At 41.0% G+C, this 16364-nt stretch overlaps 1 protein-coding gene across 1 annotated transcript in view; it reads left to right on the forward strand.

Annotated features, from left to right (window-relative positions):
* The window catches only part of Ryr3 (ryanodine receptor 3), a 465461-nt gene that overhangs the window by 164537 nt on the left and 284560 nt on the right, over nt 1-16364 (forward strand). Inside the window, 5 exon segments of the mRNA XM_035447052.1 lie at nt 770-882; nt 1548-1647; nt 5046-5139; nt 8774-8848; nt 11339-11495. Coding sequence (XP_035302943.1) covers nt 770-882; nt 1548-1647; nt 5046-5139; nt 8774-8848; nt 11339-11495 — 539 coding nt within the window.

Raw genomic sequence — 16364 nt, forward strand, 5'->3', positions numbered from 1 at the left:
GAGACATATTAACCAGTTTATTATAGGCCCGGCAGAGTAGAGAGACTAAGAGAGAAGAGAAACAAGGTAAAGGGCTGACTGCCATGGCCAGTCGCCAGAGAGAGAGAGAGAGAGAGAGAGAGGGAGGGAGGGAGGGAGGGAGGGAGGGAGGGAGGGAGGGAGGGAGAGAGAGAGAGAGAGAGAGAGAGAGAGAGAGAGAGAGAGAGAGAGAGAGGAGAAGCAGAAGCAGAGAGACAAGAGGAGAAGAGTAAAGAGTGTAGAGAGAGAAGTGTAGAGAGAGCAGAGAGAGCATAAACGGGCAGGGAATAAAGGGGTCCTCTGCACCCGCATGCAGACTTGGTTCCCATGGAACCCTGGGCTGACCCGGGTACTGCCTGAGTGGATTCTGACAGGTAACAGAGGCAGGCCAGCATAATGCCTGAACCTTTCACATATACAATGAAAACATACTTTGAAATCAATTCTTAAAAGAAAGATGTAAAAGGGAGTGTGAATAAAAGTCATGTCCTATATCTATTAAAATATTCAGCCTTCTGTACTTACTGACCTCCAATAATCTTTCCCAAATTGTATCTTTCTGTCTTCATGGAAAATGAAAACTATAGTCAAGAGCATACATTAGACAACAGGTCTGGTTGTAGGTAAATAGAAATCGAAGCAAACAGGGTTGGGGAGAAGGGAGAGTTATGTCATCAGAAAGGAATGTGGGGCAGAATTTGGATCACTGCTTTCTGGGACAAAGGGACTAACTCATGAAGCCCTCATGTAGGAGAAGCCTGTTGGTGGACCATACATCCTGCTTCCAAACAGAGGTCTGAAGGAGAGAAAGTACGAATTGGAGATGACCTTATCCTCGTCAGTGTGTCTTCTGAAAGATACCTTGTAAGTACCTCTTGATAGGACCATCTTTTTTGTTTTCAGAATACCGCCTTTAGGATTAGCTAGAACAAGATGTCTCTCCCCTATGAGGCAATCATAGTGCCTGCAATTTAACTGTTAGCTTTCTTTTCAGAATAGTGTGTTGAATTGAGCAAATACTGCTAAGATGAATTAAGTCACATTTACTATGAATTTATCACATTATTTGGCTCTTGCCAAATGGAATATAAGACAGTAAAAAAACAATACAGGAAAGCCGTGGCTCATGCCTTTAATCCCAGCACTCGGGAGGCAGAGGCAGGCAGATCCCTGTTTGTTTGAGGCCATCCTGGTCTACAGAGGAGTTCTAGGACAGGCTCCAAAACTACAGAGAAATCCTGTATTGAAAAAAAAGAAGAAAGGAAGGAAGGAGGGAGGGAGGGAAGGAGGGAGAGTGACAAGGTTAACGCTTGTCTGCCACCTCTGTGGCTGCAAATTTCTTCTTGCTGGAATACAGTGCCAAATATAAAGCTCCTTCATGATTGAGTATAGAAAGCTCCCACTCGGGCTATGTAGAAAGAACCGAACAACATTGGAGCCACATAATGTAATCCTTGAGATCGTAGTCGGCAGCTCTGACAGACCTGGACTGGTGGCTTAAAGGGGATTTCATTCTTCTCCCACTGCAGCATCTCTCAATATCAAATGGTAACATCCAAGTAGATGCCTCCTTTATGCAAACACTCTGGAATGTACATCCTACATGTTCGGGAAGCAGCATCGAAGAAGGTAGGCCTTCATAATGTAGTCAGTCCTGAGGCCAACATTCTCTCTGGGCTGTGTCTGTCAACATTTTCTGCTATTTCCCAGCATCCACACACAGTTTTATTTCTCCTACTTTCTTTCTCTGATGTCAGTATAAATTATTTTCTATTCTGAGTCCCCATGGGCATCATTAACCTTGCTTTTAATTCTTTGGTGTCCATAGTTAGATTATCACTACAAGCATGCAGGACTTGCATATGTACCTTCCCTCTCTCACCAAGTTTTCACTTTTATTCATGCTTACTGTTGTTAAGTAAACAGGCCCAAAACTTCCATCTTGGAAGAGCTCATTTGCCAGAAAGATAAGATGGCTTATTCCCCATCCCATCCCATGCCTCTCCCCATAGGAGGAAAGAACTTCCTTTATCATAAACATATAATTGGCCTTTGATTTTTACTTACCATTCCTTAAAGAAATAAATGAAATTTTCATCCTGGAATTGGTGGTGCACACCATTAATCCCAGCACTCGGGAGGCAGAGGCAGGTGGATCTCTGTGAGTTCGAAGCCAGCCTGGTCTCCAGAGTGCCAGGATAGGCTCCAAAGCTACACAGAGAAACCCTATCTCGAGAAAAAAATGAAATTTCCTCAGAATTAAATTCTTTCTGTGGAAATAAGGTCATCCACCTTTGCTTTCATACCCTATTTCTTGGATACAGGCAAAGTCAATGCACTTTACAGGTTATGCAATAAGCATGTTGGCATTACCTCACTCATAGGTAAGAGCAGAAAAATGAAATGCCAATGACCCAAGGGTTATTAAATTCCATTCTAGCACTTTACAGAAAGATCTGAATTTTTAAAAATAGTCTTATCACAATCTTTAACACTAGTTTTCTTCCTGAGCCTCCTGTCTTCAAACTCGGAATGCCCTTCTACATTGTAGTGTTTGAACATGGGGAGAAATGAGAGTTGTCAAGGTGATAGTCCAGTTTCAGAAGGCACCACAGTTAAGCTAAATAGTTGGGAAGTGGCAAACCCTAAGTTTCCTGGTAGGATATGAGGCACCTTTAAAAAATCAGGCATTTACTGGGGCTATAGATTAGTGATAGAACACTTTCCTAGCATTGCCAAGGCCTGGGGTTCTCTCTCTCTCTCTTTCTCCCTCTCTTTCTCCCTCTCTCTCTTCCTCTCTCTCTCTCTCTCTCTCTCTCTCTCTCTCTCTCTCTCTCTCTCTCTCTCTCTCTCGTGTGTGTGTGTGTGTGTGTGTGTGTGTGTGTGTGTTGGTGTGTGTGTTTGTCTTCCTTCCCCCTCACACACACACACACACACACACACACACACACACACACACATATACATAAAAACATAAATACACCTCTATTCAGTCTTCTCGTACTGTACTGTCGGGAATTCAGACTCCTGGCCTTAAATACTTCCCTAGAAAGTTTCAGCCCCATCTTTATGTTAAATGTTTCATCTTCAGCCACAAAAATAAAATTATCTCAGTCCCAACAGAGAGCTTGTGGAGATTAATTAAGGAGTGTTTGCAAATCATGTCAAATGGTTCTCACAGAAGTGCTGAGTGCCCTTGTGTGTATGAAATGGGAAGAGCTCATCAGCTCAGTAACAGGGCTGGGGTGGAGAATGGTCTTTTAGCATCCACAGGAGAGAAACCCACCCTGTCATCATGGACCTTAGTGGCCACCCTCTCAATGCCTTCTTACTGACTGTGACCTGTAGACACACATACACACACACACACACACACACACACACACACACACACACACACACACACACGAGAGAGAGAGAGAGAGAGAGAGAGAGAGAGAGAGAGAGAGAGACAGAGACAGAGACAGAGAGAGACAGAGAGACAGAGAGAGACAGAGAGAGAGACAGAGAGAAAGTTTTGGCTGAAAAGTTGTAATGTACCAGAACTTGGCAGTTTTCTCAGTTGAGAATATTGATTGAAAAAACCCAAAAACTATTCATGATGGACTCTTAGTGGACATAGTCTCACCATCAAGAGAGGATAAAGAGTTTAATCAAGGACTTGATGGCTACTAGGAATTCCCTTCAGTGTGTCATGAATTATTCAAATGCAAAAAATGTAACTGTACATATTAATATAATTAACTATTGGAAAATATTTGTGAACATCTGAGGGGAGTTTAAGAAAATCTTTCCTTGCCTAGGTAAAAAGAGAAATAAGCTAAGGAAAATCAGACCATTGCTATGCAATATGCTCTGAGAACACCAATTTCCCCTCTAGCAGGATTTCTCATAGTTACTATTTTAATCCAGAATCCACAATAGTTTGAGACAACCCCCAAGTGATCTAATTATGTAATTTAAAAAGAAAAATTCTGAATACAGACATGGAGCATATTAAGTCTATAGGTCTCCGGAGACTAGAGTAGCCCAGAGATTTTGTTTGTTTGTTTGTTTTTTCGAGACAGGGTTTCTCTGTATTGTTTTGGAGCCTGTCCTGGAACTCACTCTGTAGATGAGGCTGGCCTTGAACTCACAGAGATCCTCCTGCCTCTGCCTCCCAAGTGCTGGGATTAAAGGTATGCACCACCAACACCCGGCGAGATTTATTTCAGAAAAATAACAAATCTAATTTCTTTGTGAAAGCTAGCTCAGCCAGGCCTATCTCCTTTAGTATGCAACTTAAATTAATGTTTGGAATTCATCTGATGACCAATGGGTCATCCTGCCTTTGAAGTACATTGTTTCTTTTTAGTGTCTGAACTCCATGACTGTTGAGGTTTGTTTTCACTGAAATCTAAGTGCTGTTGATAGCAGTTAGTGTACATGTCCATTCAGACATGCTGGAGTGGTTCTGCCTCCCACTTTTTGCTGTAGATGCAACATCAAGTTTGATCTACATTTGTTAACTACATTTGAAAACTGCCTTCTCCAAAAGCAGCCCTAAAGAGTATATTATTGCCTTTTCCTAAACAACTCTCAAAAAGAGATCGCCACCCCATTCCAGGTAATTTCTATCCCATGACCATAATTTGATTTGGATTTTGCCACAAATTATATGCACTAAGATTGTAAGAATTTCTCTGGTAATTTTGATATTGACTTACTATCTTCTTAAGAAATTAGAAAATCCTGCTCTTTCTAACAATTTTCCTTTTTTTTCTTAGTGATAACAGTTGACACACTGGTTTCACCTTCCACTTGGTGTTTAGCTTTACTTACTTATTTCTGAAACTCTATTTAAATGCCAGTGTTAGAATTCTTTTCTGCCCGAGGCCTGAATTCATGGTCTCTATAATTTCCCAAATTCACTTCTCTTGCTGTTTGCTAGAACCAGCTCTGACCTGCATGAGTTTACCCTCATTGAACACAGTGATCTCTTTAAGCTTTCTCTCAGCTTATGGTGGATTTCCATTGTTTTTTTTTAGGATACCTACTTGGTGGGCATGTAGTCCGTCTTTTCCATGGTCATGATGAGTGTTTGACAATACCATCTACAGACCAGAATGATTCTCAACACAGGTAAGCCACTATCCTCATTTTATCTCTGGGCTGTCTCTAGTCTCTGTTGACTCATATCAAAGAGTTTGCATTTTTATTTGGCCACAGATGAATTGTGTAGGTATTTCTCAGTTGGACTGACCTTCATCTAGCCGCAAGCTCCAGTTTGTTAAATAGGAATCATAAGACAGTAGTGTTTGCTCACAAAACTTATGTGTTTACATTCAATCTAAGCCAAAAATGCTCCAATGTATCCCAAGCCATTCATTGTCTTTGACTGATCCTTAATCTGAAGCACCCGTTTGGTGAGGGTAATCAGTCATTTTGGGAGGCTGTGTGTTTGCACAAATTATTGCTGCTCCTTGAAAGACAGCTTATCTCTGTTCCTCCCACTTTGTGTACTAAGTAATTAGGTGGAGTTGGTTTTATTTTTCTTATTGCTAGCTCATTGGGAGAAAGTAGGCATCAGAATCCTACACAAGATGGACTTAGCAGGGAGCAGTTTGATAAAGATCTGATTGGTGGATCTCTGATGAGGGTTGAGCAATGCTCTGCTTGTGGGTATAATGCTATGCTATTAGGAGTCATTTTATTGCTATGTCCCTTTAGCACAATAATCAATATACTAATAACAATAAGTGATCCTTATTGTTATATGGTTCTTATGTGATTGTGTGCTTTTATAATGTTTTTTCTCTGATTGATTTTCTTTAGTTTTTCTGTTTTGATTTTCATTTTTTGTTTTGTTATTGCTTTTCCTGTATGTTTATTTTGAGAGAGAGAGAGAGAGAGAGAGAGAGAGAGAGAGAGAGAGAGATACAGTTGGATAGGTAAGAAATGGAGAGGGGCTGATGGAGATGTCTATGTAGTCAACCTGATTCCCCTTAGAATTACGGATCATGACCTAAATATTGTCATGTGACCTTATTCAGTTGCAGGATATTTTTCCATTTCATCTTTGTTTTGCATTGATTTGATTTTAGTGGGTTTTATTGCTGCTGGTAGTGTTTTGAGAAATGGTCTTGCTGCCTAGAACTCACTATGCAGATCTGACTGACTTTGAACTCACAGACATCAGCCTGCATCTGCTCTCAATTCTGGGATTAGATGTCTGGCTTATTGTCAATTTTATATCTTACTGTGTTACCAAAGAAGATGACAAGACATACTTGTCTCTTTCCTTTGTGAGGCAGCATGAGGGACTGATTGAGCAAGGAAGCTACTATTGGATACTTTGGAGTCTGAATTCTTGAAATTTCTGGCATTCTCAATGAAAGCAGGTTGGCAATATGCCTTGAATATATTTTTTTTTATGTCTAGGGACTGTGAATGGTAACCCTCTTTATTGATGTCTGTTATCAGAAAAAAAGAATCCTCAACTGGCCAGGATTGTTGGAAACATTGAAATCAGTGGGGTGGGGAGGGAACAGGCAATAGAGAGAATGCTAAGGAACTCTGGGAACCACTAAGTCATGCTATGGTACTGATTCTCCAGATGAAGTTGATTTTCTTCCCTCTGAACCCTGAGAGTAGGCAGGCTTGATGGAAATATTATCCAAGAATGGAAACTCAAGATCCACAATCTCACATTCTGAACTCAGATTCTTGGCTGTGCCTCTGGCTTGACAAACGCCCTAGGCTAAGTCACATGACCTGTTAGAGCTAAGGCTAAACTGTCAGCCAGGCTTTCAAAAGCACCTCAGTTGTCCACCCACTCTACTCCTTATTGCAGTCATTTAAGATAGCAGGAACAACTTGTTTCTACCTTGGCAACCTGGTGAGGTTAAACAGAACAAGCTGCAAGAATGTCTCATTTATGAAGAATGGACCTTTATGAATACATCAGAAGTTGGACTTGAAGGGTCCTCTGATACTAGCTCCAGGGCTGGACCACTTGAGACGCAAGGTGGGCCACTTAATCTCTACTTTTCTTTCAGCCTTTGCTGAAGGCAGAGATGCCCCAGTGAAAATCTCAGTCAATCTGTGTAAGTGGCAAAGTCAGTAGAGTAGCATTTCCATTCTTAGTCAGGTACATAGGAGTTACAGCTATAAAGTAGCATAAGATTTTCTTTAATAAGTATTTTCTGATAGAGTATAATTTAAAACAAGGCTTCAAAATGCTCTCTATAATCCTACCTTGATAATGTATCCATACTTAATGTAATATTTCATTACATGTGCCTTAATGTATTCTTCTATGCATGTTTATAAATGTCTATGTTTAAACAAAATTTGTATAACTCTGTATTTCATAGTTCTTTGCATATCCATGAACACTCTTTTTAAACATCCTTTTTAAAAATCACATTGAGTCTTTATATCTCATGATATAACTATCCTCCCTGGACCCGTTTTACGGACAAGGGAACTGAACGACAGAAAACTGACAGATCTTTCCTTAGGTCATAGTACTAACAGATCCAAATACAGCTGTCTTTCATTTTAATGTGCATCTTTTGAACTAATTCAGACTACTTCACCATGGGGGGGGCATATCTATTTCCTCTTCATCACTATTGAAGGGTTTTTTCCCCCAAATCTAGGTCTAAATTCTTCTGGATATTTCAATAATTCACTTTTGTGACATAGACAAACTATGAGAGAGGTAGGATGTAAGGTTGGTGAATTCAACTACAGGTAAATAATCAGTCTTGAAAGGTCTCAAGAACAAGATGCTCAATATCCTCCTCTGGCCTCTCTGCATGCACAGTTATATAGAGTTACACACAAATGTGTCTATGAATGCATGCATCACAGGCAACTAATAAAAGTATGGCACTTTACTTCACATAGCTAGTGATCTAGATAGGGTGGTTCCCATTGTACAGATGAAAAGATTGAGACTTTGATAATAATTAGAAAAACATGACCAATACTGTACTTTTCAAACTTCTAAGTGGTAAGAGAACAAGGAAGAAGTGGGAAACACTAAGAGATCAAGTAAGAGGTCAGACCTAACCTCTACTGTGACACTGTAAATCATGCCCTCTAATGGGGAAATAACTATCAGAAACTTTAGACGAAATATGCATGAAGTGTTCAGTTTGAGTACATTGATTGGCTACAAACATTGGCTTCTCAGCTTAGGCGAACATATCTTAATGCAAGATGACAATGTGAGGGGATTGGAGTGACAATGTACAGGAACTCCGTGGTCTGTTTGTGAAATTTCTTCAAGAATCTAAACTTACATCAAAATAAAGGTGATTTACAAGCATATTAAAACATAGTTCTTAAGCTGGAAAGAAAGAAACCATTCAATAATGGAACCATGGAAACTATGGCAGCTGGAGACTGCTCCCTAGAGCAATGACAAGGGGTTCACACTATACTGCACATGTGTTTTAAAGGTAAAAATCCATTTATAAGAAAAGTAAGTTACATTGAGAAGCCTAGCCCAAAAGGCTCAGAGCATTCTTTATGTGACTGAACTGTTTTAACAATGAAGAAATTGAAGAGATTGGCATCCCTTTTTTCCACTGTCCCTCTGGTAACCCATGAGTGTTCATTACATGTGGGGTGTAGTCTCCTGCCCTTAGGTGGCCTTTATTTGTCCTAAGAACCAATCCTCCCTTTGAGTTTTGCTGTCTGGGAGACGTCTCCAACTGGAAGGAGCTGTCCCACAACTGGTGCTGATTTCCAACTCTGCTCACAGGAGGGTGTTCTATGAAGCTGGAGGAGCTGGGACCAGAGCCAGGTCTCTATGGAGAGTGGAACCCCTTCGGATAAGGTAACATATGGTCCAGATGGTTCCATATTTATCATTTGTTATGTCTTAAGATGAACCCTCAAAAGTTCATGGTTGAGAGCTAAATTATGAAATTTCTATGACTTTGATTACAAGTAACCACACACACACACACACACACACACACACACACAGAGAGAGAGAGAGAGAGAGAGAGAGAGAAGAGAGAGAGAGAGAGAGAGAGAGAGAGAGAGAGAGAGAGAGAGAGAGAGAGAGAGAGAGAAGAGAGACTGATGCTAGCTCTGATATTACCACCTATATCCCTCAGAGTCCATCCCCCCATATTTTATTAAACAAAACCTCTGGAAGCCTTCAGTGAATATCTTGGCTCCAGTTTGGAACTACCTTTAAACAATGAGGATAGACAGGTAGTCATGATGGCAGCTAGTAAAATAAGATTCAAACTTCACATAGCTGTGAAGAAAACAGCATTTGTCAGAATATGTCAAGCAGTAATGGACGTAGGAGGAAGGAACAAAGGCTGATTTTTCCAACCATGAGCTCAAGTAACAGCTTTTAAAGCTTGAGTAACTTGTCCTTTAAACCCCAAATACTGAAAGCCCATCTGGTTGAGATCAGGTCCTTATTTCTGGGACTATAGGTAAGTTGAGTTAGAGCTAAACAGCTGGGGATGAGAGGGGAAATTAATATTGCCACCTGTTTCTCCTCCATTTCCTCCATACCACTCAGGGCCGTGTTCCCTAAACATGTGTTCAAATGAGCATTCTGTCTCATTAGAAATTATTACCCCCAAAGAAGGTCTACTAGAGATGAAAAGAAAACAGTGGGAACTCTTCTACATCTCTCTCTCCCTCTTCTTTTTTGCCTCATTTACATAGTTTATTGGGAAACTTTTGAAGATGCTGATTTTGGAGTATATCACTGTTATATAATTAAAAACAAAAGTGAGATGTATATGTATATATTACAGTGTGTGTGTGTGTGTGAGAGAGAGAGAGAGAGAGAGAGAGAGAGAGAGAGAGAGAGAGAGAGAGAGAGAGAGAGAAATACTGACTTATCTTTAATGAGGCACCCACTTACTCACTTGCTGCTCAAGCTTCTTGTCTAAAGGGCGTTCCAAATGTTAAAGTAGGTATATACATCCTGTCATGGTTGTAGCTGTTAGCTCTTTACATCAGATATCTACATATAAAAATTTGGCCTTTTATCATGTGATTTGATTTCAAGTGTTCCTAAAAATTGAAAAAAAGGTGGAAAATGATTGAAAGTTTGGCACTAACTTTAAGGATAAATTTTGAGTGATCTCATGGATAACTTCTCCCCTAATATTTACCTTAATTCATTTTGAATGCTAATCTTTTTTTGGTGAAGGGCCATGAAAAGACTGACATTTCACCTGAGATTCCCTAATTTCAACCCTTCCATCCTACTTTACTTTTTCTTGCAGAATATATCACCTTTCGAAGTAACAGGACATCTCTTTCCTTATTGGATCCCTTACTACCTGCCTCCTGGCAGGCATAACCTGCAGTGGTTGTAGGTTTCATTTGTTTTGTTTGCTTGATTGTTCATCATAAAGACAGGACTCTTTATAATGGTAAAATATTGGAATTCCAATAACCAAATGGAAAGACTGCTTTCCCAGATACAAGTATTCCTAGAAATGAGGTATTCCCATCATCTTGAGGTAGTTTGCATAATGGTGCATATTGGCAGACAGGATGATAAGTTAAAACTCAAGACTTCCAGTCACAGTATTACTGCCCTGCCATCAGGATCATGGCCCTTGCCTTCAAGGGGTGTCAAAGAAAAGCACTGTGCTGAGTTGTAGACAGACCGGAGACAGTTCATTGACCCAATAGACACTGGAGAGGGCATATCTCTGGGGTTTAGGAAAGTACAAGATAGGAGTGGGCAGTGGTGGTGCATGTCTTTAATCCCAGCACTCAGGAGGCAGAGCAGGTGGATCTCTGTGAGTTGGAGGCCAGCCTGGTCTACAAGAGCTAGTTCCAGGACAGCCTCCAAAGCCACAGAGAAACTCTGTCTTGGGAAAAAAAAGAAAGAAAGTACAAGATAAAATAGGCCCCCTAAATGTGAGTGACAGTTGGGTGGCTTGGACAGCTTATGGGGCCACTACCAGGGGAACCAGTATTTAGCCCTAGTGCATGAACTGGCTTTTTGGAGCCCATCCCCTATGGAGAGATAACTTGCCCAGCCTAGATTCTGGGGAGGAGGAAGCCTTTGTCCTGCCTCAAGTGACTTTGACTCAACAGACTTTGTAGATTCCCCATGGGAGGTGTCATCCTCTCTGAGAATCTGAGGAGTGGATTCGGGCAGGGAGAAGGCTCAGGGAGCAGGAGGATGAGAGGGAGAGGGAACTGGGATTGGTATGTAAAATAAGATTGTTTTAAAAACTAAAAAATAATAATAATAAATAAAAGAAAGTACAGGATAAATGTTTAACAGCACTGAGCTTTGTGTAAATACAATTTCTCATGTGCCTTTTGCCAGCTGGAGTGGCAGTAACATCAGGTGGGGCCAGGCCTTCCGACTCCGGCATCTCACCACAGGCCACTACCTGGCCTTGACAGAGGACCAAGGCCTTCTTCTGCAAGATAGGGGGAAATCAGACACCAAGTCCACAGCCTTCTCCTTCCGTGCATCAAAGGTAAGATGCTATGGAGTGAACTGACTCTGCACTGGAACTGATAACCACTAGAACCCTCCAGGTAGATCTCTGACTGAAAAGAACAGAGACTGGAACTGAATGACATATGGACCTCTGACCTCTTTGATCTTTTGAGATGGCTTCCGGAGAGAACATCTATCTGTGATGAAGGATAAAGTCTGTAAGAGGGGGACTAGTAACTCTAAGAAAACATTCAGTCAGCAGAGTAGACAATATTGCTCATAGGCTAAAGGAAGCTATAATTGCTTGGTATATTCTACATAGTGTTTAATATCTTCTAATTTATGTGCTTTATTCTTCTATAAAACAATGGATGCCTAAGTTTCAGGCTGCATTTACTTAAAGTTAGGGACTTCATTAAAGATTCAGACATAATTTTGGACATAGCATTCATTATCTTAGAGTTTTATAGTTGCTAGTACTTCCTCATCTTTTTCTCATTTCTCGCCTCTGTCCTGTCCACTCAAATTTTCCCTGAAAGTAGATCCTCAGTTATGTTAACTCCAAATAGAAAATTTTGCCATTTGATGGGCATATAAATAACTACCTTTTCAACCATCTAGAGTTCAGTCAGGTTTGGATTCGGCCTAGCTGAGAGCTGGACATGGCTGGAGTCAGAATTGCATGCTGAGCTAACTTCTGATGGACAGTTGGATGCACCGCCACTTCATGATTGTTCTGAAAAGATCATCCAAGCATAAGAAGGGCTCGGCACAGATGTGTGCATAGCTATCAGGGTGTCTGTTCCTCTGAAGGACGGACATTCTCTCCTTTGGGAACTTCATCTCTAGTTTAAGTCTCCCTTGTATTTTCTGAAAAGTAGGGTTTGATTTCTGTTCTTGACATGATTTCTGTGAAGGGTTGTGATGGTAGTTATATGGTTGACAACTGAATGTTCTAAAGGACATCTCTGATTCCTAAGCATGAAGAAAAAAAACAGCCCAACCATCAGGAGCACTGCCCTCCTCGACCCCTTCATGGTTCTATGATCTGCCCTTTAAGACAGAGAAACACTTTGACATAAAGGTTTTATATTATCATAAAAAATAAGCTTTTTCCACACCTGTATTTAAAGCATCAAAAATAAACAAGTTTAGAAGCTGGAGAGATGGCTCTGCAGTTGATAACATACTGCTCTTGCAGAGGACCTGGGGTTGGTTCCCATCACCTACATTAAGCAGGAGGATCCAACACCTCTGGCTCCCATGGCCATCTGCACTAAAATGTATATACCCACACACAGATGTACACACATACACATACTTTAAAAATAAAATAAATCTTTAAAAATATATGAGCTTCCCACCCATTTCTTACTAAATCCATTTCAAATGCCCCCTTCTAACTATTTCCTGTATGGTGGCATGGCATGCTAGTTACTTGATTTCATTCTGTCTTTCTGGGCATATGTCTTTCCTTGTACCATCAGTCCTTTTTTCTTCGTTTCAAGCTCCCTAGCTTGGTGATCTGGGGGGGGGGGCAGATTTTGGTTCATTGGGTGGTTAATTGGTTTTTGTTTTGTTATTTTTTGTTTGTTTTGGTTTTTCAAGATAGGGTTTCTCTGTGTAGCCTTAGCAGTTATTGGCTGTCCTGAACTTGCTCTGTAGAACAGGCTGGCTTTGAACTCACAGTGCTGCCTCCTGAGTGCTGGAATTAAAGGCAAGCACCACCACTGCTGGGCTGAGAATTTTTAATTTGTGTCTATTTAACGATTATTCCGACTACCAGGAACTGATTTATGGCAGTCCAACTTGTTAAAAATAATAAATGGGAAAAAAAACAGAAACTGTAAGAAGAGTGGCAGGCAGGATCCCATTCTCTCCTAAGAGATTGGGCAGGGTAGAATGAGGGAATCGGCAGGTGGGGAAGATGAAAGAAGATAGAAAATGAGAAGTGACTCCTGGTGGCTGATGACTCACTAAGTCCCTTTCTGAGAATGACAGCTTGGCCTTTTTCTACCTGAACTTTCTACCTCCTTTTTCCCTCTCTGCAGTAGATGTGCTGGACTGGAAAAATGACTACAAGGTCTTTACTGTTTCGTTTACACAAAGGATTCAGGCAACCTCCCATGCAGCTGGCAGGATCCTACTCCCAAGAAGTCTTGCCACTACATTTCTTTCTTGCCTTAGCCTTGTGCAGTGAGGCTCCATGATGTGCTATGGTTTCCGGGGGAAGTTAAACTCAGCCCCATAGGATCATGACAACACTTCTTTTGCTCATATCACTTCTGGCTTCTTCATACATTTTTATCTTCCCAAAGCCCATTGTTTATCTCCCCAAATCGCTCCATTTCCTCATACATGGAGGCTAGCACCCAATGTACAAAAAGACACTATGCTCTGTGGAAGCCAGAAGCTTGACAGAACTCGAGGTAAGAGCTGTCCTGCGCAATTGGCAGCATGCTTACATTTTACTGGAGTGACTGTATTAGAGGTTTTAAATAACTCTCAGTTCATTTGTACTCAGCCCAGTTAGCTTGATTTCCATTATAAAAGAATCAAAATTGAAATTACTTCAGCTCTATAGCTGGCACATATGGCTGTGTTCCCACAGGAAATTGGGGCTCCCTTTGAGATGCAGTGTGGGAGGAACATTTGGAATCTTATACTGTGAAGCTACACAGAAAAGGAAGACCATGTGGGGAGCACTCAGATTTGCCATACTGTGAGGAAGAACACTACAGGTGCCCTGGCTTCCCTGGGCCTCCACATGGCTCCTAGCTGAGGAACTAGTTGCAAGTGATCTTCCCAGCATACACTTTGGTCAGCTTCTCCTCACTGGACAGTAGTGATGATCTTCAGAAGACACAAGGGATTGGGACTCTCTTTCAACAGTACATAGGCATGATGTCATCACTATTTCCTGTTATCCATGTTAATTAACGGAGTAGACAATAGATAACATTTCAGGGTCTAGATGAGGCCTGAGGAGTTTGGGATACCTCAATGGAAAGGCTGATAGGTAGAGACAAAGAGTTGCATTCTGTGAGAAAGGAGTTGGGGAGAAGTTGGAGGGTTCACTTGGCCTTTTCTGTAAGCTGAACAGCCTGGTAATAGAAAAAGAGGATCCTAGGAGTAGTAGTGTTTGGGCTTTGGACACATGTCCTTACAGGATGCCGTTCTGGGCCTCTTCCATTTGTAATTATAAGCTTCTCAGCCTCTCGTCTGAAATAAAGTTGCATTAGTCTATAGCAGCTGTGACTGCAATAAGAGACCATAGAACAGTTGCCAGTACATAACACCTTTAGAAAACTGCCTATACAGGAAGGGTGGCCGGTAAGTGCTCCTAGGAAGTTTATGTATGCTGTAGGATTAGCATGTGAACCAGGCCTGAAGGCACAAGTTCACGATTCTCCATACTCAGGTTAAAGTAGGAGGATAATGAGCTAAAGGCCTACCTTGACTGTGGAGTAGATTGAATACTAGCCTAGTGAACTTAACATGACCCTGTAATGAAAGGTAGAAAGAGGACTGTGGACAAAGTTCAGTCTTAGAGCACTTGTCTAGCATGTATAAGGCCCTGGGTTAAATCCATAACACCATGAAAATAAAAGAAAGGAAAAAGAAAAGGTGTGTGCCAGGCATGGTGGCACACACCTCTAACCCCAGAACTCAAGAGTCAGAAGCAGAAGCAGAAGGATCTCTGTGAATTTGAGGCCAGCCTGATCTACATAGGAAGTTTCAGGACAGCCAGTGCTATGTAGAGAAACCCTGTCTCAAAAAAATAAACAAACAAACAAACAAACAAACAAATAAATAACTGGAATGTGACTGAGCCTTGCTGAAAGGTGTCTACATCCAAGCATCAACTGTAGCTAGAGGCCTGGGCCTGGCTCTGGTGATTCTAAGATCTTTGGAGCAAACTGTATGAAACATGTAGAATAAAGAACAGAATGACCTTGACTCAGTCTCCTATGCTGCCACTTCAACAGAATTTTCACACCAGAGTAGAGGTTCCAGGATATGTTGTTGTCTCTAAAATGGAGCACCCCAACATTATGCTGAAAGTGAAATGCATGACATATCACACAGTTTTAACATTGCCTAATTCTGATCTTGACTCTCACCTGTTTTTCATGAGACCTGGAAAATAATTCTTAATCTATTTTGACTTCATTTGAAATCTGTCATGAAGACTCCATTACATCTGACCTCTGCCTACCTGTCCATTGTGTGTCTTGCAACTTTCGTATGGTCCCTTTTAGATCCAACATACTGTATGTTTACCTGTCTCTAAACATGTCATTTGTCTCGAGACCAACCTTTTCCTATAACGTTTTTTGGTCTCTACACATTGCCACTAGTGAGGTAATTCTTATACTTCCAGGAAAGTATGAGGTGCAGCTTATGAGAACAAACATTGTGCATGCTTCAATTAGGTGATTCTAGTGATGGAGAATGTACACATACCCCATTGAAGTGGTTTTGTATTCCAGCATCTCAGCAGATACTGTGTAGAAACTACAGTTGAAAATGGCCTGACAAAGGAATATATAAATGTGATCATAAAAGTCCACAGTGAAACCCATTTCAATCTAACCTCCTTCATCTTTGTAGCGACGATCTGTCTTGCTTGTGTAATCATTTTGCTATCATCTCATCCCTGCGCACACTCAATGAGAGAGATTCATTTTATTTTGAACATCTAAGTCAAATTTCTATGAATTTGATTTCCCCTCATTTTCCACGGTCTTGACATTGCAAGGCCGTTCCCTAAGGATTGTCAGATAATGTGGTTTAATATTTACTCTGGCATGGCAAATGCTATTTAGATGTCATGCTTCAATGTCAGCTTACGGCACTGCATTCCTTTCAGGCAAGGTTGAATTAATAATATTAAAGCAGGCCT

The sequence above is a fragment of the Cricetulus griseus genome, chromosome 6, assembly GCF_003668045.3.
Source record: "Cricetulus griseus strain 17A/GY chromosome 6, alternate assembly CriGri-PICRH-1.0, whole genome shotgun sequence".
In the NCBI taxonomy this organism is placed as follows: Eukaryota; Metazoa; Chordata; class Mammalia; order Rodentia; family Cricetidae; genus Cricetulus; species Cricetulus griseus.